This window comes from Oncorhynchus tshawytscha, linkage group LG01 (assembly GCF_018296145.1).
Source record: "Oncorhynchus tshawytscha isolate Ot180627B linkage group LG01, Otsh_v2.0, whole genome shotgun sequence".
NCBI classification, from domain to species: Eukaryota; Metazoa; Chordata; class Actinopteri; order Salmoniformes; family Salmonidae; genus Oncorhynchus; species Oncorhynchus tshawytscha.
The window spans coordinates 6,486,753-6,514,287 of record NC_056429.1 but is presented as its reverse complement, the minus strand read 5'-3'; the positions used below and the strand labels follow the sequence as shown (position 1 = coordinate 6,514,287).

At 40.3% G+C, this 27,535-nt stretch overlaps 1 protein-coding gene across 1 annotated transcript in view; it reads right to left on the bottom strand.

Annotated features, from left to right (window-relative positions):
* The window catches only part of LOC112256869 (anoctamin-3), an 86,756-nt gene that overhangs the window by 10,126 nt on the left and 49,095 nt on the right, over positions 1 to 27,535 (bottom strand). The window contains exons 15-24 of the mRNA XM_042322741.1: positions 26,801 to 26,883; positions 24,724 to 24,864; positions 23,553 to 23,717; positions 20,551 to 20,587; positions 20,125 to 20,236; positions 19,873 to 19,930; positions 18,675 to 18,772; positions 14,547 to 14,716; positions 7,153 to 7,305; positions 5,945 to 6,092 (exon numbers count right to left, since the gene is read on the bottom strand). Of these exons, the coding sequence (XP_042178675.1) occupies positions 5,945 to 6,092; positions 7,153 to 7,305; positions 14,547 to 14,716; positions 18,675 to 18,772; positions 19,873 to 19,930; positions 20,125 to 20,236; positions 20,551 to 20,587; positions 23,553 to 23,717; positions 24,724 to 24,864; positions 26,801 to 26,883 (1,165 nt within the window). The remainder of the gene's footprint in view (positions 1 to 5,944; positions 6,093 to 7,152; positions 7,306 to 14,546; positions 14,717 to 18,674; positions 18,773 to 19,872; positions 19,931 to 20,124; positions 20,237 to 20,550; positions 20,588 to 23,552; positions 23,718 to 24,723; positions 24,865 to 26,800; positions 26,884 to 27,535) is intronic.

The window sequence follows — 27,535 nt, the reverse complement described above, 5'->3', positions numbered from 1 at the left end:
GGAGTGAGCGCGGAGAGAGAGAATGGCTCAGGTGAGAGATTTGTGTACGTGGGAGAAACAAATGTATCTATTTGGATATTGAAATCGGGGCATTATCAAGGGCCATCAAATGGGACAGGCAAGAGTTACAATGTGCCGTTGGGAAGATGAACTGTAAACGATATCTGAAAAAGACACGCTAGAATGATAAGTGTCGGAAGAAGGTTGGGGGGGGTCTTCACACTGCGAATAATTTGGACTAAGTATGTATTGAGATACTGATCTTTCATTACCAGGCCACTCGTGACAGGAAAACAGGGACAAAAGGGGGGCTGTAATGAGCAGAGTTACTACTGGCAATAAAAGGTTTCCGTTTATAAATGTACATTCTAACCGGGATGATGTTTGCTAAATTGAGAAGCTGGAATTCGAGTCCTCGACTCAAAGTAAGCACTGAATTTGGGTTGGATAACTTATAAGATGTTTTAGATATGATTTGAATACAGGGAGAGACAGTCGCTATAGAACGGTGAGAGGTGGGGGCGCTGCTCAAAATGATTAGGGAGGCTCCAGAAACCTTATCGCTCAGTGTCTTCCGACAGGGAGGTTGTTTGTTAGAGAACTCACTGGATGATGGTCAAACACGAAGGGTTTTTTGTTGTTCTCTTTTTTTGTTTTACCATGTCATCTGCATTTTAATGTTAAATCGCATCGATACTGTCACGTTCTGACCTTTATTTCCTTTGTTTTGTCAGTATTTAGTATGGTCAGGGTGTGAGTTGGGGTGGGCAGTCTATGTTTGTTTTTCTATGATTTGGGTATTTCTATGTTTCGGCCTAGTATGGTTCTCAATCAGAGGCAGGTGTCATTAGTTGTCTCTGATTGAGAATCATACTTAGGTAGCCTGGGTTTCACTGTGTGTTTGTGGGTGATTGTTCCTGTCTCTGTGTTTTGCACCAGATAGGGCTGTTTTTGGTTTTCCACGTTTATTGTTTTGTAGTGTTCGTGTTTATCTTTTTTGATTAAACATGAATCAATATAACCACGCTGCGTTTTGGTCTGCCTCTCCTTCACCACAAGAAGACCGTTACAGATACATAAAGATGGATGGATGATACGGTACAATTAATTGCATACAAGGCATAGAGTGATTTGCGATAACACCCAATGATGAAAACAAAGGAGAGGGCATGGAGACCAGCATAACATGGGCATAGGACTTAACGAGTGGACGGTTCCCCAGTTATAGTTGCATCCAGGGTGGTGTGGATTTATTAAACATGTACCTTTTTTTTCTCTTTTCTTTTCGAGTCAATGTGTTTTTAGGTTTCGTGGAACATGAGGTTGTTCATTGTTCCAGAGGAGGGAATGACGTATATTGACTAACTGAGTTGAGAATGTTTTAGTATGTTTATAACTGTGGAAGTACATTAGGACTAGTGACTAGTTAGTGTGTTATGGGTTAGGTGGAATGATGTATGTGCAAATGAGGTCTGTGTTTGAGACAGAATGTTTTCATAGAGCTGTTAAGTGGGAGCTCCTATAAACATCATAGTTGGGTTGGTCTGGGAACTACTTTAACATCATAGTTGGGTTGGGTCTGGGAACTACTTTAACATCATAGTTGGGTTGGGTCTGGGAGCTCCTATAAACATCATAGTTGGGTTGGGTCTGGGAGCTCCTATAAACATCATAGTTGGGTTGGTCTGGGAACTACTTTAACATAATAGTTGGGTTGGGTCTGGGAGCTCCTATAAACATCATAGATAGGTTGGGGTTAGCTGCTTTATTGGTTAATGCATCATATGATAGAGGATAGAGGGGTAATTCTACTCTAAACAACATTTTGAAAGCATTGACGTGAAAGCATATACAGTGCTGGGTTACCTCAAGAGGATGTAGGGTTGATTAGGGATACGCACTTGCCTATCAGGTGCCGTGCCTATCATGTGGCAAAGGAGGAGATGGGGAACAAAGTGAAAATGACCTGACTTGGGAACACCTCTTTGAACCTGGGGCCGAAAGGGGAAGACTGGGCGAAAGCATGAGGAGGCTTTTTAGGGCTTTCATTTTTGTGGAATCCAGCAGAAAAGTATCCTGGAGGCATAGAGTCAAGGTGAAGAGAGAGTGGGAATTGTCATGGTTTCAAACTTTGTTTTTACATGCATACAGTACCTTGCGAAAGTATTCGGCCCCCTTGAACTTTGTGACCTTTTGCCACATTTCAGGCTTCAAACATAAAGATATAAAACTGTATTTTTGTGTGAAGAATCAACAACAAGTGGGACACAATCATGAAGTGGAACGACATTTATTGGATATTTCAAACTTTTTTAACAAATCAAAAACGGAAAAATTGGGCGTGCAAAATTATTCAGCCCCTTTACTTTCAGTGCAGCAAACTCTCTCCAGAAGTTCAGTGAGGATCTCTGAATGATCCAATGTTGACCTAAATGACTAATGATGATAAATACAATCCACCTGTGTGTAATCAAGTCTCCGTATAAATGCACCTGCACTGTGATAGTCTCAGAGGTCCGTTAAAAGCTCAGAGAGCATCATGAAGAACAAGGAACACACCAGGCAGGTCCGAGATACTGTTGTGAAGAAGTTTAAAGCCGGATTTGGATACAAAAAGATTTCCCAAGCTTTAAACATCCCAAGGAGCACTGTGCAAGCGATAATATTGAAATGGAAGGAGTATCAGACCACTGCAAATCTACCAAAACCTGGCCGTCCCTCTAAACTTTCAGCTCATACAAGGAGAAGACTGATCAGAGATGCAGCCAAGAAGCCCATGATCACTCTGGATGAACTGCAGAGATCTACAGCTGAGGTGGGAGACTCTGTCCATAGGACAACAATCAGTCGTATATTGCACAAATCTGGCCTTTATGGAAGAGTGGCAAGAAAGCCATTTCTTAAAGATATCCATAAAAAGTGTCGTTTAAAGTTTGCCACAAGCCACCTGGGAGACACACCAAACATGTGGAAGAAGGTGCTCTGGTCAGATGAAAACAAAATTGAACTTTTTGGCAACAATGCAAAATGTTATGTTTGGCATAAAAGCAACACAGCTCATCACCCTGAACACACCATCCCCACTGTCAAACATGGTGGTGGCAGCATCATGGTTTGGGCCTGCTTTTCTTCAGCAGGGACAGGGAAGATGGTTAAAATTGATGGGAAGATGGATGGAGCCAAATACAGGACCATTCTGGAAGAAAACCTGATGGAGTCTGCAAAAGACCTGAGACTGTGACGGAGATTTGTCTTCCAACAAGACAATGATCCAAAACATAAAGCAAAATCTACAATGGAATGGTTCAAAAATAAACATATCCAGGTGTTAGAATGGCCAAGTCAAAGTCCAGACCTGAATCCAATGGAGAATCTGTGGAAAGAACTGAAAACTGCTGTTCACAAATGCTCTCCATCCAACCTCACTGAGCTCGAGCTGTTTTGCAAGGAGGAATGGGAAAAGATTTCAGTCTCTCGATGTGCAAAACTGATAGAGACATACCCCAAGCGACTTACAGCTGTAATCGCAGCAAAAGGTGGCACTACAAAGTATTAACTTAAGGGGGCTGAATAATTTTGTACGCCCAATTTTTCAGTTTTTGATTTGTGAAAAAAGTTTGAAATATCCAATAAATGTCGTTCCACTTCATGATTGTGTCCCACTTGTTGTTGATTCTTCACAAAAAAATACAGTTTTATATCTTTATGTTTGAAGCCTGAAATGTGGCAAAAGGTCGCAAAGTTCAAGGGGGCCGAATACTTTCGCAAGGCACTGTATATAATTATGCATAGCTTATCAGATTATTAATACTGTTATGTTTTGTGTGTCTTTTTGTTGATTTCCAAGTCTAATGCCATCACTCTCTCAGGAACCAGCAGGAGAAATTGGAGAAACTAAAAGCTGACATGGAACAAGCCAGCAGATTCAGCTGGAATGGCATTTTGTTGTGTGATGAGAGATGGAAATAAAATAGTGTATGGTGTGATCATAGAACAGAGACCATATATGTCTCTTGAGTTTGTAAACCTCACAGTGGTAAATGTTTTGTTATCATTGTTTGTTCATTTATAATAATGTTTTACAGTTGAATTTGGAAGTTTACATACACCTTAGCCAAATACAGTTTTTCACAATTCCTGACATTTAATCCTAGTAAAAAGTCCCTGTTTTAGGTCAGTTAGGATCATCACTTTATTTTAAGAATGTGAAATCTCAGAATAATAGTAGAGAGAATGATTAAGCTTTTATTTCTTTCATCAAATTCCCAGTGGGTCAGAAGTTTACATACACTTAATTATTATTTGGTATCATTGCCTTTAAATTGTTTAACTTGGGTCAAATGTTTCAGGTAGCCTCCACAAGCTTTCCACACTAAGTTGGGTGAATCTTGGTCCATTCGTCCTGACAGAGCTGGTGTAACTGAGTCAAGTGTGTAGGCCTCCTTGCTCGCACATGCTTTTTCAGTTCAGCCCACAAATGTCCTATAGGATTGAGGTCAGGGCTTTGTGACTCCAATACCTTGACTTTGTTGTCCTTAAGCCATTTTGCCACAACTTTGGAAGTATGCTTGCGGTCATTGTTCATTTGGAAGACCCATTTGCGACCAAGCTTTAACTTCCTGACTGATGTCTTGAGATGTTGCTTCAACATATCCACATCATTTCCCTACCTCATGATGCCATCTATTTTGTGAAGTGCACCAGTCCCTCCTGCAGCAAAGCACCTCCACAACATGATGCTGCCATCCCCATTCTTCACGGTTGGGATGGTGTTCTCCTGCTTGGAAGCCTCCCCCTTTTTCCTCCAAACATAACGATGGTCATTATGGCCAAACAGTTCTATTTTAGTTTCATCAGACCAGAGGACATTTCTCCAAAAAGTACAATCTTTGTCCCCATGTGCAGTTGCAAACCGCAGGTCTGGCTTTTTAATGGTGGTTTTGGAGAAGTGGCTTCTTCCTTGCTGAGCGGCCTTTCAAGTTATAGCGATATAGGACTCGTTTTACTGTGGATATAGATACTTTTGTCCCTGTTTCCTCCAGCATCTTCACAAGGTACTTTGCTGTGGTTCTGGGATAGATTTGCACTTTTCGCACCAAAGTACGTTCATCTCTTGGAGACAGAAGGCGTCTCGTTCCTTAGTGGTATGACGGTTGCGTGGCCCATGCTGTTCATACTTGCGTGCTATTGTTTGAATAGATGAACGTGGTACCTTCAGGCGTTTGGAAATTGCTCCCAAGGATGAACCAGACTTGTGGAGGTCTACACTTTTTTTTCTGAAGTCTTGGCTGATTTCTTTTGATTTTCCCATGATGTCAAGATTAGAGGCACTGAGTTTGAAGGTAGGATTCCCAGATGGCATGGATTATGGAGTCATTGTAAGTCTTACACTTAAGACATGACTCTGCCGTTGTGCTGTAGAATTTCTGAATTGAGTCGGTTGTATAATAAATTCTATACATTAGTTTATACTGGATTAAGCTAGTTAATAACTCTCATTTCATTAGGTAGGCTCCAACTTTTCCTCCATCTTGTGCCAACATCAGTTCTTTTAAGTCTTGGTTCCAATAGTTTATATTATTTTCTAAGAGATTGTCAGTTGGATAAGCTCTCTGCAAAGTTTGTATAGCTTACCTATCACATGAGCATTCTTTTCTGACTCAAATAAGATTCCCTCAAGGTTGCTCGGCATTTTGTGATATGTCGATTTTACATTAAGTTACATGTATCAACACAAAAAATCTCTTTTTCATTCTGTAATGAAAATAAATGTATTTCCTGTTACCAATTCGCTCTAATAAAAAAAAAAAGCACTGGACTCTTACAAACGGAGCCACAACAACCAACTAATATTGCAACACAAAGTATCCCTGTAGAATGGTCAGGGCATTCTTTAACGAACAGACAACACAAGGTATACTCTGACTGGAGAAATTGGACCTACTTCTCGTGGTGGTACTCCTTGTCCACACAGGGTCCGTATCTGAACGCGTAGACGAAGCGAGGGATGTAGTCGGAGGTGATGGCGATGACGAAGGCGTTGGTGATGACAGCCAGCACGCCGATCCCCTCCAGGATACCATACCAGATACCTGATGGGAACGCAGGAGCGCATTACGCAAAATGATTTTACTCTCAATATACTTCTACTCTCTCTCGCTATCTTTACCAGTAATCTAAGAGCTACTATGGGGGAGGAAGTGTTCAATTCTCAAATAACAACAGATACTTTATGGCTCAGTCGATCTCACACGCTCTTGGTAAAATCCCTGCCTCCAATTGCACCTCAGGACAGTTTCCCCATCTGATTAGCATTGTGTAATACACTTAACATATGGAAGAAATAACTGACCTGTATCTGTGTCTGTATTACTGACCTATATCTGTGTCTGTATTACTGACCTATATCTGTGTCTGTATTACTGACCTATATCTGTGTCTGTATTACTGACCTATATCTGTGGCTGTATTACTGACCTATATCTGTGTCTATATTACTGACCTATATCTGTGTCTGTATTACTGACCTATATCTGTGTCTGTATTACTGACCTATATCTGTGTCTGTATTACTGACCTATATCTGTGTCTGTATTACTGACCTATATCTGTGTCTGTATTACTGACCTATATCTGTGTCTGTATTACTGACCTATATCTGTGGCTGTATTACTGACCTATATCTGTGGCTGTATTACTGACCTATATCTGTGGCTGTATTACTGACCTATATCTGTGGCTGTATTACTGACCTATATCTGTGTCTGTATTACTGACCTATATCTGTGTCTGTATTACTGACCTATATCTGTGTCTGTATTACTGACCTATATCTGTGTCTGTATTACTGACCTATATCTGTGTCTGTATTACTGACCTATATCTGTGTCTGTATTACTGACCTGTATCTGTGTCTGTATTACTGACCTGTATCTGTGTCTGTATTACTGACCTGTATCTGTGTCTGTATTACTGACCTATAACTGTGTCTGTATTACTGACCTATATCTGTGTCTGTATTACTGACCTATATCTGTGTCTGTATTACTGACCTATATCTGTGGCTGTATTTCTGACCAATGTCTGTGGCTGTATTACTGACCTATATCTGTGTCTGTATTACTGACCATTGTCTTTGGCTGTATTACTGACCAATGTCTGTGGCTCTGGCAGGCATGGGTCTCCTCCACTGGGTGACAAACTTGTAGGCGTCCAGTCGTATCTCGATGATGTTGTTGAGCAGAGCCAGTAGAGGAGCCAATGGGAATGCAGCCACAAAGATCGTGGTGAAACCAAACTGGAGAACTGAGCAGAAGATGAGCAGGAGGAAGTAGAAGCAGAAGAAGCAGAAAATAGATGGTTATAATGGTGGGTTTGAACATCCTGTGGTTGACCTCAGTATTGGTATTTATATTTATTATGGAACCTCATTAGCTGCTGCCAAGGCAGCTACTATTTACGGGGTCCAGCAAAATTAAGGCAGTTTATACAATTTTAAAAACATTACAATACATTCACAGATTTCACAACACACTGTGTGCCCTCAGGCCCCTACTCCACCACTACCACATATCTACAGTAAAAAAAATCCATGTCTACGTGTGTGTATAGGGCCTATGTTAGCGTGTGTGTATAGGGCCTATGTTAGCGTGTGTGTATAGGGCCTATGTTAGCGTGTGTGTATAGGGCCTATGTTAGTGTGTGTGTATAGGGCCTATGTTAGCGTGTGTGTATAGTGCCTATATTAGTGTGTGTGTATAGTGTCTATGTTAGTATGTGTGTATAGTGTCTATGTTAGTGTGTGTGTATAGGGCCTATGTTAGTATGTGTGTGTAGTGCCTATATTAGTGTGTGTGTATAGGGCCTATGTTAGTATGTGTGTGTGTAGTGCCTATATTAGTGTGTGTGTATAGTGTCTATGTTATTGTGTATTTCTATGTTAGTTATGGAAGGGCCTATGTTAGCTGTATAGTGCCAAGGCAGCTACTATGTTTATGTGTGGTATAGCAAAATTAAGGGCCAGTTTATGTGTGTGTAGTGCCTATATTTTAAAAACATTACAATACATGTCACAGATTTATAGTGCCATGTTACACACTACCACTACCATGTTAGTATATACAGTTAATGTGTGTATAGTGCCTATGTTAGTATGTGTGTGTATAGTGCCTATGTTAGTATGTGTGTGTATAGGGCCTATGTTAGTATGTGTGTGTAGTGCCTATATTAGTGTGTGTGTGTATAGTGCCTATGTTAGTATGTGTGTGTATAGGGCCTATGTTAGTATGTGTGTGTATAGTGCCTATGTTAGTATGTGTGTGTATAGTGCCTATGTTAGTATGTGTGTGTAGTGCCTATATTAGTGTGTGTGTATAGTGTCTATGTTAGCGTGTGTGTATAGGGCCTATGTTAATATGTGTGTGTAGTGCCTATATTAGTGTGTGTGTATGCATGTGGCTGTGTCTATATTTGTGTTGCTTCACTGTCCTCACTGTTCCACAAGGTGTATTTTTATTAGTTATTTAAAATCTGATTATACTGCTGCATCAGTTACCTGATGTGGAATAGAGTTCCATGTAGTCATGGCTCTATGTAGTACTGTGGAATGGAGTTCCATGTAGTCATGGCTCTATGTAGTACTGTGGAATAGAGTTCCATGTAGTCATGGCTCTATGTAGTACTGTGGAATCGAGTTCCATGTAGTCATGGCTCTATGTGGTACTGTGGAATAGAGTTCCATGTAGTCATGGCTCTATGTAGTACTGTGCGCCTCCCATTGTCTGTTCTGGACTTGGGGACTGTGAAGAGACCTCTGGTGGCATGTCTTGTTAGGTATGCATGGGTGTCTGAGCTGTGTGCCAGTAGTTCAAACAGACAGCTCGGTGGATAAAAACAAGTAGTGATGAAGTCAATCTCTTCTCCACTTTGAGCCAGGAGAGATTGACATGCATATTATTAATATTAGCTCTCTGTGTACATCCAAGGGCAAGCCGTGCCGCCCTGTTCTGAGCCAATTGTAATTTTCATAAGTCCCTCTTTGTGGCACCTGACCACACAACTGAACAGTAGTCCAGGTGCAGCCTATAGGACCTGCCTTGTTGATAGTGCTGTTAAGAATGCAGAGCAGCGCTTTATTATGGACAGACTTCTCCCCATCTTAGCTACTGTTGTATCAATATGTTTTGACCATGACAATTTACAATCCAGAGTTACTCCAAGCAGTTCAGTCACCTCTACTTGCCCAATTTCCACATTATTTTTCACTAGATTTAGTTGCGGTTTAGGGTTTCGTGAAGGATTTGTCCCAAATGCTTTTAGTTTTAGAAATATTTAGGACTAACTTATTCCTTGCCACCCACTCTGAAACTAACTGCAGCTATTTGTTAAATGTTGCAGTCATTTCAGTCGATGTAGTAGCTGACATGTATAGTGTTGAGTCATCTGCATACATAGACACTATCTTTACTCAAAGCCAGTGACATGTCATTAGTAAAGATAGAAAAAAGTAAGGGGCCTAGACAGCTGCCCTGGGGAATTCCTGATTCTACCTGGATTTTGTTGGAGAGGCTTCCATTAAAGAACACCCTCTGTGTTATGTTAGACAAGTAACTCTTTATCCACAATATAGCAGGGGGTGTAAAGCCATAACATATACATTTTTCCAGAAGCAGACTATGATCGATAATGTCAAAATCTGCACTGAAGACTAACAAAACAGCTCCCACAATCTTTTTATCACCAATTTATCTCAGCCAATCATCAGTCATTTGTGTAAGTGCTGTGCTTGTTGAATGTCCTTCCCTATAAGCACGCTGAAAGTTTGTTGTCTTTTTGTTTACTGTAAAATACCATTGTATCTGGTCAAACACAATTTTTTCCAAAAGTTTACTAAGGGTTGGTAACAGGCTGATTGGTCAGCTATTTGTATTTGTATTTTGTATTTACAGTTTTTAACAATCACTTTGGCACTAATTTCAGAACCGTGTGTTCATTTTTCAAACCTCTAGACAAAACTCAAAACGGTCATCACTTGTAACACAGGCTGTACAATGTTCAAAACATTGCATTGTGCATTCATATCTTTAAAGAAACCTTGCCCTTGCAGAATCATTGGTTCAAATAACCCATTTATCATGAAATACCATAGGAACATTCATTTATATCACCCACACACAAGATACCAATAGTTTCACTGTGTAGTTGTTCGTATAATCATTACATATTGTAGTAGAAAATATGTGATACATGTTTCATTATGCTACTACACGTAAATACATCACTGTAAAAGGACTAGTAGAGAGAATACTACAGAGAGTGGAATCATTGAACAAAATATGAAATTTATTGATGAAATACAATACAATCATAACATTGGTTTCTTTGAATCAAAGCAAAAATAATTAGCTACAAAAAAAAGAAAAAACAGTTAAAGGTCAACTGCAGTGTTCCTCACCTGGCTTACTGTAAAACATCACTGCAGTGTTCCTCACCTGGCTTACTGTAAAAATCAAGGGTTCCTCACCTGGCTTACTGTAAAACATCACTGCAGTGTTCCTCACCTGGCTTACTGTAAAACATCACTGCAATGTTCCTCACCTGGCTTACTGTAAAACATCACTGCAATGTTCCTCACCTGGCTTACTGTGTCACTGCAGTGTTCCTCTCCTGGCTTACTGTAAAACATCACTGCAGTGTTCCTCACCTGGCTTACTGTAAAACATCACTGCAGTGTTCCTCACCTGGCTTACTGTAAAAAGCAAATCAAAAGATTGATTACTGTACTTCTATATTTCCATCAACCCTTTCTTGTGGATTTGGCCCACAGGTTCTCATCCACATCACAATGGATGTTTTCATTAGCCAAACATCTTGGGAAGAATCTTCAGTCATGGCGAATCCAGGCCTGACACTGGTCTGCCGTGATGTCATTACATGCGTCATCCATGGCCTGGAGAAGGGTGGCTTATTCGTGAGGGCGCCTATCATATACCTTCCACCTCCATGTGGAGAAAGATTCCTCAATCGGGTTAAGGAAAGGAGAGTATGGGGGTAAGCACAGGGTGGTAAATTGCGGATGGGCCTGAAACCATGCTTGCACCATTTGAGCATGGTGGAAACTGACATTATCTCACACAATGACATAGGTCATGCCATCTGCTCTACAGACCTGATTTAGCTCATCAAGGACGGTTACATTCGAACAGCGAATCATGTGGCTGCCTGCAACTCAATATATAGAGTGTATAGATTAGAGAGCTTTAGATGTTGTTCGACCAAACATTAGAACAGGCAAGATGCGTAATCTAAGATACTTTGACTGTGGTATGATTGTTGATGCCACACATGGTGATTCCAGCATCTCAGAAATAGCTGCCTTCCTGGGATTTTTACGCACTACAGTCTCTAGAGTTTACAGAGACTCACTACAGTCTCTAGAGTTTACAGAGAATGGTGCGATAAACAAAACACATTCAGTGAGCGGCAGTTCTGTGGGCAGAAACACCTTGTTAATGAGAGAGGACAGAGGAGAAGGTCCAGACTCATTCAAGCTAACAGAAAGGCCACAAATGCTCAAATAACAGCTGTTTAAAACAGTGGTGTGCAGAATGGCATCTCTTAACGTACAACATCGTGAATAATTCAGGCTGTTGTGGAGGCAAAAGTTGTCCTACCCAGTACTAGATAGGTGTACCTAATAAGGTGGCCGGTGAGTGTACAGTAATGTCAAATCTGAAAACATGGTCTGGGAAAAGTGGTACATGGGACCATAGAAACAGTGTCTGATAAAGAATGATGATGAAATATTACATGCAAAGATAATGTCCAATTGGTTCATGTTCCACGGTAATTGGTGTCAATGGATCTCGTTATCCTGAAACTTTCATGATCTAAACATGGAATATTGTTTGTCAGTTTCCATAAAACTATGCATTAAGAGTAACGCAACAGTTACTTATCATTTTGATCAGTTGTATCAATCTGATAGTTAGATCATTGTAATGAAATGAATAGACAGTCATTTCAGATGTAGTGTGTGAATTTCATTTTGAAATGGTAAAACTTTGTTAATTAAGTTGTGTCATTTTGAACAGGTGATTTTAGTTCAATGAACAAATGATCTTAGCTTTATGTTTATTGTATCCAAGCAATTGGAAAATGTGTTATATAGTTTTGAAAAATGTGCATTTTGATCATTGGTTGTGAGTTTTGTGTATATAGTTTTGAAAAATGTGCATTTTGATCATTGGTTGTGAGTTTTGTGTATATAGTTTTGAAAAATTTGCATTTTGATCATTGGTTGTGAGTTTTGTGTATATAGTTTTGAAAAATGTGCATTTTGATCATTGGTTGTGAGTTTTGTGTCTAGAGTTTTGAAAAATGACATCAAGGTTCCGAAATTAGTGCCAAAGTGATTGTAAAAAACTGTATTATGCATCCCCATAAGCAGCAGCTAATCTTCCTGGTGTGCAGCAAAATTAAGGCAGTTTATACCATTTTATACAACATACAATACAACATTACAATACATTCACAGGTTTCACAACACACTGTGTGCCATCAGGCCCCTAGTCCATCACTACCACATATCTACAGTACAAAATCCATGTGTATGTATGTTATCATGTGTGTGTGTGTGTGTGTGTGTGTGTGTGTGTGTGTGCCAATGTTTGTGTTGCTTCACAGTCCCCGCTGTTCCATAAAGGTGTTTTTTTATCTGTTTTTTTTAATCTAATTTTACTGATTTTAATGCTTGAGCCAGTAAAGGGGGCTTTACTATTCTTAGATAGTGGAAGGACTTTTGCTTCCCTCCAAGCCTGGGGGCACACACTTAAATTGAAAAAATGGCAAATAGGAGTTGCAATATCGTCCGCTATTATCCTCAGTAATTTTCCATCCAAGTTGCCAGACCCCGGTGGCCTGTTATTGTTGACAGACAACAACAACAACAAAAATGTACCTCTTCCACACTCACTTTACAGAATTCAAAATTACAATGCTTGTTTTTCATAATTTGGTCAGATATACTTGGATGTGTAGTGTCAGCGTTTGTTGCTGGCATGTCATGTCTAAGTTTACTAATCTTGCCAAATCAGTAAAGTAGTTGGCAATATACAGAGTCAATAGTGTACTCCTCAATGCCATCGGAAGACTCCCTGAACATATTCCAGTCTGTGCCAGCAAAACAGTCCTGTAGTTTAGCATCTGCTTCATCTGACCACTTTTTTATTGACCGAGTCACTGGTGCTTCCTGTTTAGTTTTTGCTTGTAAGCAGGAAACAGGAGGATAGAATTATGGTCAGATTTGCCAAAATGGAGGGCAAGGGAGAGCTTTGTACACGTCTCTGTGTGTGGAGTAAAAGTGGTCTATAGATCTTTCCCTCTTGTTGCACATTTAACATGCTGATAGAAATTTGGTGAAATGGATTTAAGTTTCCCTGCATTAAAGTCCCCAGCCACTAGGAGCGCCACCTCTGGATGAGCGTTTTCCTGTTTGCTTATGGCGGAATACAGCTCATTGAGTGCGGTCTTAGTGCCAGCATCGGTCTTCTCAGAAGGCAGCCCGAACTCCGCCCTCTTTTTCTCCGTCTTCTCTTCACGGTGCACAATTTGAACAAGAGGACAAATACATTAGAGTGTCGAGATTTGAGAAACAAACGCCTCATAAGTCCTCAACTGGTAGCTTCATTAAATAGTACCCACAAAACACCAGCCTCAATGTCAACAGTGAAGAGGCGACTCCGGGATGCTGGCCTTCTAGGCAGAGTTGCAAAGAAAAAGCCATAACTCAGACTGGCCATTTGAAAGAAAAGATTAAGATGGGCAAAAGAACACAGACACTATTCACTGCTGACGTTGAGACTGGTGTTTGAAGCTACCAGTTGAGGACTTATGAGGCGTCTGTTTCTCAAATCTCGACACTCTAATGTACTTGTCCTCTTGTTCAATTGTGCACCGGGGCCTCCCACTCCTCTTTCTATTCTGGTTAGAGCCAGGTTGCGCGGTTCTGTGAAGGGAGTAGTACACAGCATTGTACTACTCCCTTGTTGTCCACTGTGTGTGGCAGGCTTACAATGATGGCAAAAAACAACATTTGAGAGTGTGCTGACCCTTGTGTTGGAGGGGGTACGCAGCTAGAAGTTGAATGTTTGAAGGGGTACGGGAATATGAAAAGCTTGGGAACCACTGTACTAGTCCATGGTAACATAGCTAATATGTCTTACCCATCTCCAGGTACTCATCTACTACTCCATGGTAACATAGCTAATATGTCTTACCAATCTCCATGTACTCATCTACTACTCCATGGTAACATGGCTGATATGTCTTACCCATCTCCAGGTACTCATCTACTACTCCATGGTAACATAGCTAATATTTCTTACCAATCTCCATGTACTCATCTACTAGTCCATGGTAACATAGCTAATATTTCTTACCCATCTCCAGGTACTCATCCACCAGTCCATGGTAACATAGCTAATATGTCTTACCCATCTCCAGGTACTCATCCACCAGTCCATGGTAACATAGCTAATATGTCTTACCCATCTCCAGGTACTCATCCACCAGTCCGTGGGCGTTCATGGGCTGCAGGTTCCAGTCTATGTCCCACTGAGGAAGCTGTACTTTGATCTCCACATTCTGTCCCCCTCGTGTTCTCTCTTCCCTTTCTGTCTGCTTGATCTTCCTCCGAGACCACCAGTTCTGCAGCAGACTGGAGAGTTAGAGAGACAGAGACAGAGGGAGACAGAGAGACAAATACAGAGATTGAGAGAGAGACAAAGACAGAGATTGAGAGAGAGACAGAGACAGATCTGTAATCTGCATAGGAAGCCCTGCTCTCTTCAATATTTACATCAATGAATTGGCCACTATTCTAGAAAAATCCTCAGCCCTTGGTGTTAGTCTCCACAATTCAGAGGATAAATGCCTAGTCTTCGCAGATTACCTATGCCTTCGGTCACCCACAGCACATGGCCTACAGCAGAGCCTGGACCTGCTAGAGCAGTACTGCCAGACCTGGGCCGTGGCAGTAAACCCCAAATAGACTAAAATAATGATTTTCCAGAGAAGATCCAGATCTCAGGGAATTAGACCAAAGTTTTCAATTGGTACAAAATATATAGAGTACAGCACACAATACAATTACTGAGGTTTAAATATATAGAGTACTGCACACACTACAATTACTTAGGTTTAAAAATAAGCTCAACTGGACACCTTAATGAGGCAGTGAATGAACTGAGAGAGAAAGCATGCAGGGCATTCTACGACAGAAAAAAACAAATTCAAATTGAAATACCTATTCAAATTTTGGCTAAAACGAATTGAATATGTCATTGAACCAATTGCACGTTATGGCAGCGAGGTGTGGGGTCCACTTGCAAAACAAGATTTCAACAAATGGGACAAACACCCGATTGAAACCCTGCATGCAGAGTTCTGTTAGATTCTCCTACATGTCCAGAGGAAAACTACAAACAATGCATGCAGGGCAGAATTAGGCCAATATCCACTAATAATAAAAACTAAAAAAAAGAGCAATTCAGTTTAGGAAACATCTAAAATACAGTGACCCCTTCTCATATCACTAGCAAGCCCTGCAATGCTAAGAACTCAGTAAAGAAAAGAGTCCCCTCATCATTAAGGTGTCTGAATTTACAAACCTGTTCTACTAACACACTGAAGTCTCAGGACCAGAACATCCATCCAATCAGAATAAACCAAATTACAACACAGTCAAAACAAAACTACATTACTTATTGGGAAACACAAGCACAAAGCAAAATGCAGTGCTATCTGGCCCTATTTGACTAACTATTTGATCATGATTACTGATCAAAACCTTGACAAAGTGAGTGAGCACAGCCTTGCCACTGTGCTCAGTGAGCACAGCCTTGCCATTGAGAAGGGTAGACACAGGAAAACCTGGCTCCCTGTAGAGGAAAGGCTGTGCAACCACTGCACCACAGCAGAACCTGAGACGGAGCTGCATTTTCTGACAAAATGTCAAAAATATAAAACAATAAAGGAGTGACATTTCCCCAAATTTGAAACCCTTATTCAAGGTTTCAAAGACCTCTCTAATGAGAGTAGGTTGCCCATCCTGTTGGGGGAGAACTTAGAGAGCTGTGGGTTGGCAGCGCACTACATTGCTGCCTGCCATAAGTTGAGGGACAGTGTCTGACAGAACAATCAACCTGCACATGTCCTCTATGCTTATTGTTATAGTTGAATGTATGGTTATTTTGACCCTTGGTTATTGTTGTTACTGTTGTCCCATTGACAACTTGATTCTTATTATTTTCATATTGTAAATATCCAAAGTAAGCTTCGGCAATCATGCCAATAAAACAAATTGAATTGAATTGAGAGAGAGATTGAGATATACAGAGAGAGAGAGAGAGAGAGAGAGAGAGAGAGAGAAAGATAGAGAGAAAAAAATCAAATTAAAATAAAACCCTCCAACCCAAAAAGGCCTTTGGTGTTAATGGTATCCTTAATGAAATTATCAAATATACAGACAACAAATTCCAATTGGCTATACTAAAACTCTTTAACATCATCCTGGCATCTTCCCCAATATTAGGAACCAAGGACTGATCACCCCAATCCACAAAAGTGGAGACAAATTTGACCCCAATAACTACCATGGGATATGCGTCAACAGTAACCTTGGGAAAATCCTCTGCATTATCATTAACAGCAGACTCGTACATTTCCTCAATGAAAACAATGTACTGAGCAAATGTCAAATTGGCTTTTTACCAAATTACCGTACAACAGACCATGTATTCACCCTGCACACCCTAATTGACAACCAAACAAACCAAAACAAAGGCAAAGTCTTCTCATGCTTTTTTGATTTCAAAAATCCTTTGACTCAATTTGGCATGAGGGTCTGCTATACAAATTGATGGAAAGTGGTGTTGGGGGTAAAACATACGACATTATAAAATCCTTGTACACAAACAACAAGTGTGCGGTTAAAATTGGCAAAAAACACACACATTTCTTCACATAGGGCCATGGGGTGAGAAAGGGATGCAGCTTAAGCCCCACCCTCTTCAACATATATATTAACGAAATGGCGCGGGCACTAGAAAAGTCTGCAGCACCCGGCCTCACCCTACTAGAATCTGAAGTCAAATGTCTATCGTTTGCTGACGATCTGGTGCTTCTGTCACCAACCAGCGAGGGCGTACAGCAGCACCTAGACCTTCTGCACAGATTCTGTCAGTCCTGGGCCCTGGCAGTAAATCTCAGTAAAACAAAAATGATGGTGTTCCAAAAAAGGTCCAGTCGCCAGGACCACAAATACAAATTCCATCTAGACACCGTTGCCATAGAGCACACAAAAAACGATACATACCTTGGCCTAAACATCGGCGCCACAGGTAACTTCCAAATAGCTGTGAACAATCTGAGAGACAAGGCAAGAAGGGCATTCTATGCCATCAAAAGGAACATAAAATTCAACATACCAATTAGGATCTGGCTAAAAATACTTGAATCAGTCATAGAGCCCATTGCCCTTTATGGTTGTGAGGTCTGGGGTCCGCTCACCAACCAAGACTTCACAAAATGGGACAAACACCAAATTGAGACTCTGCATGCAGAATTCTGCAAAAATATTCTCAGTGTACAACGTAGAACACCAAATAAGGCATGCAGAATTAGGCCGATACCCACTAATGATCAAAATCCAGAAAAGAGCCGTTAAATTCTACAACCACCTAAAAGGAAGCGATTCCCAAACCTTCCATAACAAAGCCATCACCTACAGAGAGATGAACCTGGAGAAGAGTCCCCTAAGCAAGCTGGTCCTGGGGCTCTGTTCACAAACACAAACAAACCCCACAGAGCCCAAGGACAGCAGCACAATTAGACCCAACCAAATCATGAGAAAACAAAAAGATAATTACATGACACATTGGAAAGAATTAACAAAAAAACAGAGCATACTAGAATGCTATTTGGCCCTAAACAGAGAGTACACCGTGGCAGAATACCTGACCACTGTGACTGACCCAAACTTAAGGAAAGCTTTGACTATGTACAGACACAGTGAGCATAGCCTTGCTATTGAGAAAGGCCGCCGTAGGCAGACATGGCTATCAAGAGAAGACAGGCTATGTGCTTACTGCCCACAAAATGAGGTGGAAACTGAGATGCACTTCCTAACCTCCTGCCCAATGTATGACCATATTAGAGACAGGTATTTCCCTCAGATTACACAGATCCACAAAGAATTCGAAAACAAATCCAATTTTGATAAACTCCCATATCTACTGGGTGAAATTCCACAGTGTGCCATCACAGCAGCAAGATTTGTGAGATTTGAAGAGCGCGAGAGAGAGAGAGAGAGAGAGAGAGAGAGAGAGAGAGAGAGAGAGAGAGAGAGAGAGAGTAATTTGACGGTCCGTACGGATAACCCAGCTCCATGGGAGAGAGAGAGAGAGAGAGAGAGATAGAGGGAGTGTGAGAGAGAGAGAGAGAGAGCGAGAGTGAGAGAGAGAGAGAGAGAGAGAGAGGGAGTGTGTGAGAGAGAGAGAGAGAGAGAGAGAGAGAGAGAGAGAGAGAGAGAGAGAGAGAGAGAGTGAGAGAGAGAGAGAGAGAGAGAGAGAGAGAGAGAGAGAGAGAGAGAGAGAGAGTAATTTGACGGTCCGTACGGATAACCCAGCTCCATGAAGTTGTTCCAGATCTGTTTCAGTACCATGATGACTCCCATTTGTAGACACAGATCGATCAGACAGCCACTGGGGTGGCACTGAATGAAAGAAAAACAAGAAAAAATTATGTATAAATGACAAAATTACACATTACAAATCCCATTGTGGTGGCACTGAATAAAATAAATCTAAATAAAACAGTCAAAAAACGTCAATATTCATATTTAAATTCCTGCTTTATAATCCACATAATCAGTAATAGGGAGCCGTCATTAATTTAATTCATGTTAAATCACTCCTCAAACGGGTGATGTCTGCTACTCATTTCAAGCTCCGTGTGAGAGTTTTTAGCACCATTATAAACCATAATTACAGAAAAATGTAAACGGTCAAATTAACGGTGAAATCTCACGTCAAAGGAATCGTTACATTTGATGCAAAAGTAACCATTAAAACGAATATGACAATGAGGAATCTCTCTATTATGTGCTGTAAAATCTACAGTCAAACGGAAAGGCTGTAACCATCTCTATCAGCGTTGAAATAATATCCTTGGAGGTGTCCCAATATGGCACTCTATTCTCTACATAGTGCACTACTTTAGACTCTATTCCTATCATAGTGCACTACTTTAGACCCTATTCCCTTCATAGTGCACGACTTTAGACCATACTCCCTACATAGTGCACTACTTTAGACCCTATTCCTTACATAGTGCACTACTTTAGACCCTATTCCTTTCATAGTGCACTACTTTAGACCCTATTCCCTTCATAGCGCACTACTTTAGACCCTATTCCCTACATAGTGCACTACTTTAGACCCTATTCCCTACATAGCACACTACTTTAGACCATACTCCCTACATAGTGCACTACTTTAGACCATATTCCCTACCTAGTGCACTACTTTAGACCCTATTCCTTTCATAGTGCACTACTTTAGACCATATTTCCTACATAGTGCATGACTTTAGACCCTATTCCCTTCATAGCGCACTACTTTAGACCCTATTCCCTACATAGTGCACTACTTTAGACCCTATTCCCTTCATAGCGCACTACTTTAGACCCTATTCCCTACATAGTGCACTACGTTAGACCCTATTCCCTACATAGTGCACACTATATAGGGAATAGAATGCTATTTAGGACACAGTCCTGTTTCTATTGTTGTTATGCTTCCTGACTCCACTCACCTCCTCCAATCTCCATCTGTTAAACAGTTTATTATATTTCCCTGGTCTGCCGGCGAACCTAAACACAGTCAGAGTGAAGACATTGGCTTATAAAACTACTCAATTATCAGGACAGTTCAATAAACGACTAACTTACTCAGGGAATCTGAAGAATCATAAAATTGTCAAATATATTATGTAATAACTGAAAATAACGGAGGGACCTTGTAGAACTGTCTGTTGCAATATTTATTGAGATGTTGTAATATTTACCTTCCAAGGAAGAATGCAATGTAGAAGGTAGAGCTGTTCAAGTTAACAAACTGGAAGAGAAACATCTTGAGAGCAAAACTGTTCTCCCACTCTGACTCAGTCCGTGGGTGTTCTACAGAGAGACACACACGCAGAGTGAGAAAGACAGAGAGAGAGAGAGACAGAGAGAGACACACAGAGAGAAAGAGAGAGAGACACACAGAGAGACAGAGAAAGACAGAGAGAAAGAGAGAGACAGAGAGAGAACAGAGAGAGAGACCCAGAGAACAGAGAGAGAAATAGAGAGGAACAGGGAGAGAGCGAGAGAGAGAGAGAGAGAGAGAGAGAGAGAGAGAGAGAGAGAGGTTGACATGGACCTCTGAAGCATAAGATACTGAAGCAACAAGATGTGCATCTTCAGAGGGATCTCGAGGGGGTAATAATTACCTAAATTTGTGAGCAGATAGGCCACCTTTTCATATACCTGATGAAAGAAATACAGTAACACTTGACAAATAGCCTGACTAAATACAAGCCAGTTGTGAGACATAAAGATGATATGTATTTACGTAATCAATGAGACAACAAGCGGCGCAAAATAAGCATCTTGTACAGTGAATGATAAGAAAGCTCACTCTGAAAACGGTATTTTATAACTCTGCAAACTGCAAAATACACCTTTATGTAATATAAAATATTACCGTGAATCATTTATGTAACACATGTTGGATACTGTTTATACTGTTTGACTGAGCGTATCAGATGGCTTGGCTTGGTTTGGCAAGACACCCACCACATTCACAGACATGGTGATCATGAAGTTAAAATCTGATTGTGGATCAGTTATACAACATTATTCTGTATGACTGTGTATATCCAGTGGGCTGGTTTGGACATGATCAAGTCTCCAATGACACCCTGTCCCCGAGTGGCGCAGCGGTCTAAGAGGCACTGCGTCTCAGTGCTTGAGGCTGTCACTACAGACACCCTGGTTCGATTCCAAGGCTGCATCACATCCGGCCGTGATTGGGAGTCCCGTAGGGCGGCGCCCAATTGGCCCAGCGTCGTCCGGGTTTGGCCGGTCTAGGCCGTCATTGTAAATAAGAATTTGTTCGTAACTTACTTGCCTAGTTAAATAAAGGTTACTTGAAAATATATAGTATACTACTTTTGAATGGTAGTATATATAGTATACTACTTTTGAACGGTAGTATATATAGTATACTACTTTTGAATGGTAGTATATATAGTATACTACTTTTGAACGGTAGTATATATAGTATACTACTTTTGATCAGGGCCCATAGGGAAGGCAATAGGGTGCCATGAAGGTTTTATTTTCTATTCCATTCCATTCTATCTATGGACTCTATTCCATTCTATCTATGGATTCTATTCTATTCCATTCTATCTATGGATTCTATTCCATTCCATTCTATCTATGGATTCTATTCCATTCTATCTATGGATTCTATTCCATTCTATCTATGGATTCTATTCCATTCTATCTATGGATTCTATTCCATTCTATCTATGGATTCTATTCTATTCTATCTATGGATTCTATTCCATTCCATCTATGGATTCTATTCCATTCCATTCTATCTATGGATTCTATTCTATTCCATTCTATCTATGGACTCTATTCCATTCCATTCTATCTATGGATTCTATTCCATTCTATCTATGGATTCTATTCCATTCTATCTATGGACTCTATTCCATTCCATTCTATCTATGGATTCTATTCCATTCTATCTATGGATTCTATTCCATTCTATCTATGGATTCTATTCCATTCTATCTATGGATTCTATTCCATTCCATTCTATCTATGGACTCTATTCTATTCCATTCTATCTATGGATTCTATTCCATTCTATCTATGGATTCTATTCCATTCTATCTATGGACTCTATTCCATTCCATTCTATCTATGTATTCTATTCCATTCTATCTATGGATTCCATTCCATTCTATCTATGGATTCTATTCTATTCCATTCTATCTATGGATTCTATTCCATTCTATCTATGGATTCTATTCCATTCTATCTATGGATTCCATTCCATTCTATCTATGGATTCTATTCTATTCCATTCTATCTATGGATTCCATTCCATTCTATCTATGGATTCCATTCCATTCTATCTATGGATTCTATTCCATTCTATCTATGGATTCTATTCCATTCTATCTATGGATTCTATTCCATTCCATCTATGGATTCTATTCCATTCCATTCTATCTATGGATTCTATTCCATTCTATCTATGGATTCTATTCCATTCCATTCTATTTATGGATTCTATTCCATTCTATCTATGGATTCTATTCCATTCTATCTATGGATTCTATTCCATTCCATTCTATCTATGGATTCTATTCCATTCCATTCTATTTATGGATTCTATTCCATTCTATCTATGGATTCTATTCCATTCCATCTATGGATTCTATTCCATTCCATTCTATCTATGGATTCTATTCCATTCTATCTATGGATTCTATTCCATTCTATCTATGGATTCTATTCCATTCCATTCTATTTATGGATTCTATTCCATTCCATTCTATTTATGGATTCTATTCCATTCTATTTATGGATTCTATTCTATTCCATTCTATCTATGGATTCTATTCCATTCCATTCTATCTATGGATTCTATTCCATTCCATTCTATTTATGGATTCTATTCCATTCTATCTATGGATTCTATTCCATTCTATCTATGGATTCTATTCCATTCCATTCTATTTATGGATTCTATTCCATTCTATCTATGGATTCCATTCCATTCTATCTATGGATTCTATTCCATTCCATTCTATTTATGGATTCTATTCCATTCTATCTATGGATTCTATTCCATTCTATTTATGGATTCTATTCCATTCCATTCTATTTATGGATTCTATTCCATTCTATCTATGGATTCTATTCTATTCCATTCTATCTATGGATTCTATTCCATTCTATCTATGGATTCTATTCTATTCCATTCTATCTATGGATTCTATTCCATTCCATTCTATTTATGGATTCTATTCCATTCCATTCTATTTATGGATTCTATTCCATTCTATCTATGGATTCTATTCTATTCCATTCTATCTATGGATTCTATTCCATTCTATCTATGGATTCTATTCTATTCCATTCTATCTATGGATTCTATTCCATTCCATTCTATCTATGGATTCTATTCCATTCTATCTATGGATTCTATTCCATTCTATCTATGGATTCTATTCTATTCCATTCTATCTATGGATTCTATTCCATTCTATCTATGGATTCTATTCTATTCCATTCTATCTATGGATTCTATTCTATTCCATTCTATCTATGGATTCTATTCCATTCTATCTATGGATTCTATTCCATTCTATCTATGGATTCTATTCCATTCTATCTATTTCATGGTTTAGTTTGGCCAGACACCCACCACATTGAGAGACATGATGATCATGAAGTTGATACAGACTCCGGTGCCAGAGGTGGCAAACTGCCAGTTCTTCTTGACAAACTCCCAGTCGAACGATGCAAACTTCTCCATGGCAATCAGTCGGAACACCACCACAGCAAACACTGCAGTCAGCACCAGAGACATCTTGGGAGTGGACACACACATACGCAGATAGAGAGGGGTGGAGGAGAGAGAGAGAGTGGCGGAGGAGAGAGAGAGAGAGGAGAGAGAGGCAGAGAGAGACAGCGAGAGAAAGAGGCAGAGAGAGGCAGAGAGAGAGGCAGAGAGAGAGACAGACAGAGAGAGAGAAAGAGAGAGTAAATATATCTGTCAATATTACAGTATCTTCTGAGGATGCATGTTATGAGGCTAGCAGTATTTTAAGCAATAAGGCCTGAGGATGTGTGATATATGGCCAATATACCACGGCTAAGGACTGTTCTTAGGCAACACAGAGTGCCTGGATACAGCCCTTAGCCGTGGTATATTGGCCATATATATCACAAACCCCCGAGGTGCCTTATTGCTATTATAAACTGGTTACCAATGTAATTAGAGCAGTAAACAAGTGTTTTAACGTCATACTGTTGCGTCAAATGCTGTTTCAGCCAATCAGCATCCAGGACCCAAACTACCTGGTTTATATAATGGGTCTAGTCTGGCATTGTGTGTTTACGATGCTTATTGGTCATATTGGTAAACAATGAATCATCGTTACGTGTCTCGGTCTCTAGACACTTCCTATTGTTGATGAGTGATGAGGATCATTGGGAAAACAATCCCCAACAACAGCCACTATTTCCAGTTGGTTGTATTTGGTTGTATTTCTGGCTCCTATCCACCAGGGGGTGGTAGTAGGCTGCTAGAAGCTCATTACCGTATTACACATTGAAAAGGTAGTATGTGTGCTTCTACACCTGCATTGCTTGCTGTTTGGGGTTTTAGGCTGGGTTTCTGTACAGCACTTTGAGATATCAGCTGATGTAAGAAGGGCTATATGAATAAATTTGATTTGATTTGATTTAGTAAACAAGTAAACAGCATTCCAGGACTGGGGTCAGTTACATTTAAATTATATTCAATTTAGAAAATAAACCAAAATTCCAAATCCAATTTTCTTCATTGCTTTTCAATTAAAGCCTGTTCTTACCATGAAGAAGATGCCAGACACAGAGACCATGAGTCTGCTGAGTTTGTCAGTGAAGGGCTGGAAGGGCTCTGGCTTGCCAGAGATAGGGTTTACTCTCTCTACTCGGGAGTACTTGGCTTCGAACTGGGGCCGCAGATTCTCCTGGGACAAACACACATACACTCCAGTATATCATACCAATAACTCTGATATTTCTGACTGGTCCAATCATAGATACCCCTGACCCAGTCAATACTAGGACCGTATCCTAACTACAGTAGTACGTGCTCATGACATATCATATGGATCAACCAGACATTGCTGACTGAGTAATGTCTGAATACCAGTGTTCATACAGTACCAGTCAACAGATTGGACACACCCTAGTCATTCCAGGGGCATACATTATTTGGACTATTTTCTACATTGTAGAATAATAGTGAAGACATCAAAACTATGAAATAACACATATGGACTCATGTAGTAACCAACAAAGTGTTAAACAAATCAAAATACATTTTATATTTTGAGATTCTTCAAAGTAGCCACCTGCCTTGATGACAGCTTTGTACACTCTTGGCATTCTCTCAACCAGCTTCATGAGGTAGTCACCTGGAATGCATTTCAATTAACAGGTGTGCCTTGTTAAAAGTTAATTTGTGGAATTTCTTTCCTTCTTAATGCATTTGAGCCAATCAGTTGTGTTGTGACAAGATAGGGGTGGTATACAGAAGATAGCACTATTTGGTAAAAGACCATGTCCATATTATGTCAAGAACAGCTCAAATAAGCAAAGAGAAATGACAGTCCATCATTACTTTAAGACATGAAGGTCCATCAATCCGGAAAATTTCAAGAACTTTGAAAGTGCAGTCGCAAAAACCATCAAGCGCTATGATGAAACTGGCTCTCATGAGGACCGCCACAGGAAAGGAAGACCCAGAGTTACCTCTGCTGCAGAGGATAAGTTAATTAGAGTTACCAGCCTCAGAAATTGCAACCCAAATAAATGCTTCACAGAGTTCAAGTAACAGACAGATTTCAACATCTACTGTTCAGAGGCGACTGGGTGAATCAGACATTCATGGTCAAATTGCTGCAAAGAAACTATTACTAAAGGACACCCAGCAAGAAGAGACTTGCTCGGGACAAGAAACACGAGCAGTGGACTTTAGACCAGTGGAACTCTGTCCTTTGGTTTGATGAGTCCAAATTTCAAATTTCTGGTTCCAATCGCCGTGTCTTTGTGAGATCTCCGTATGTGTGGTTCCCACCGTGAAGCACGGAGGAGGAGGTGTGATGGTGTGGGGGTGCTTTGCTGGGGACACTGTCAGTAATGTATTTAGAATTCAAGGCACATTTAACCAGCATGGCTACCACAGCATTCTGCAGCGTTGCACCATCCCATCTGGTTTGCGCTTAGTGGGACTATCATTTGTTTTCAACAGGACAGTGACCCAACACACTTCCAGGCTATTTAAGGCCTATTTGACCAAGAAGGAGAGTGATGGAGTGCTGCAATAGATGACCTGGCCTCCACAATCACCCGACCTCAACCCAATTGAGATGGTTTGGGATGAGTTGGACCGCAGAGTGAAGGAAAAGCAGCCAACTAGTGCTCAGCATACGTGGGAACTCCTTCAAGACTGTGGGAAAAGCATTCCAAGTGAAGCTGGTTGAGAGAATGCTCTCATCGAGGCAAAGGGTGGCTACTTTGAAGAATCTAAAATCTAAAATATATTTTGATTTGTTTAACACTTTTTTGGTTACTACATGATTCCATATGTGTTATTTCATAGTTTTGATGTCTTCGCTATTATTCTACAATGTAGAAAACAGTCAAAAATAAAGAAAAACCATTGAATGAGTAGGTGTGTCCACACTGTTGACTGGTACTGTAAATGTACATGTCTTTGAAATATGATATTAATATACCAGATATTGCTGACTAACCTCTTACTCTACCCAATCAATAGTCTCTAAATGACTTGACCGTATCATACGTAACATAATGACGTTATGTATTGTAGTAGTAGTATAGATGACAAGAATCACATGATATCATATAAATAAAGCAGGTATTGGTGGATACACCAACCTCTTCCTCCTCCCAGTCGATGAGGTCCCAGTCATAAGTCAGCTCCGCCCTCCTCCTCTTCCAGAACTCCAGGAACACCGTGGCTACAGGGACAACATTCCAACAGAACACGGATCAATCAACCTTCCATGGAATGACTGAATTTATTTATTCCTCTATATAGAAAATAGAAATAGATGTAATATAATTGCAATGCAGCTTGACACAGAGGGTTCGAGTTACATATAGTCTCTTGGGGTTCCCCGACGTCTCTTGGCGGTGCCCAGCATTGATATTTTTGACAATTGTGGGAGGGGCCACATTGATATTTAAATTCTCGAGCGGGAATAACTCTATGGCATATTCCCTAAACACAGAAACATTGGATACACAAGAGAATTATGGGAATTTCTAATACCGATTCAAATAGCAATATTTTGAATTGGGCAGAATTGAAGTTTTTCCATTTGGCAGTCTCCTGTTCAGGATATAGTTTAACGTAGACTGACCCACTTCTCTGTTTAAAGAGGAGTAGACAAGGAAGAGCAGCCAATCAGATGGGCCGACCCATTTTTCATCTGAGCCTCATGTGCTGCAGGGCTGTTGCTTCCTGCTCGTCTACACTGCCACTAGAAAAGTCTGCCACTGTAACAACCAGTCTGATTGGACCAAGACTTGCTGTCCAGGTGTACACACGTTTTTTCCATACTGATGAACGAGACTTGGAAAGATGCCATTACGAGACCAGACGGGTCT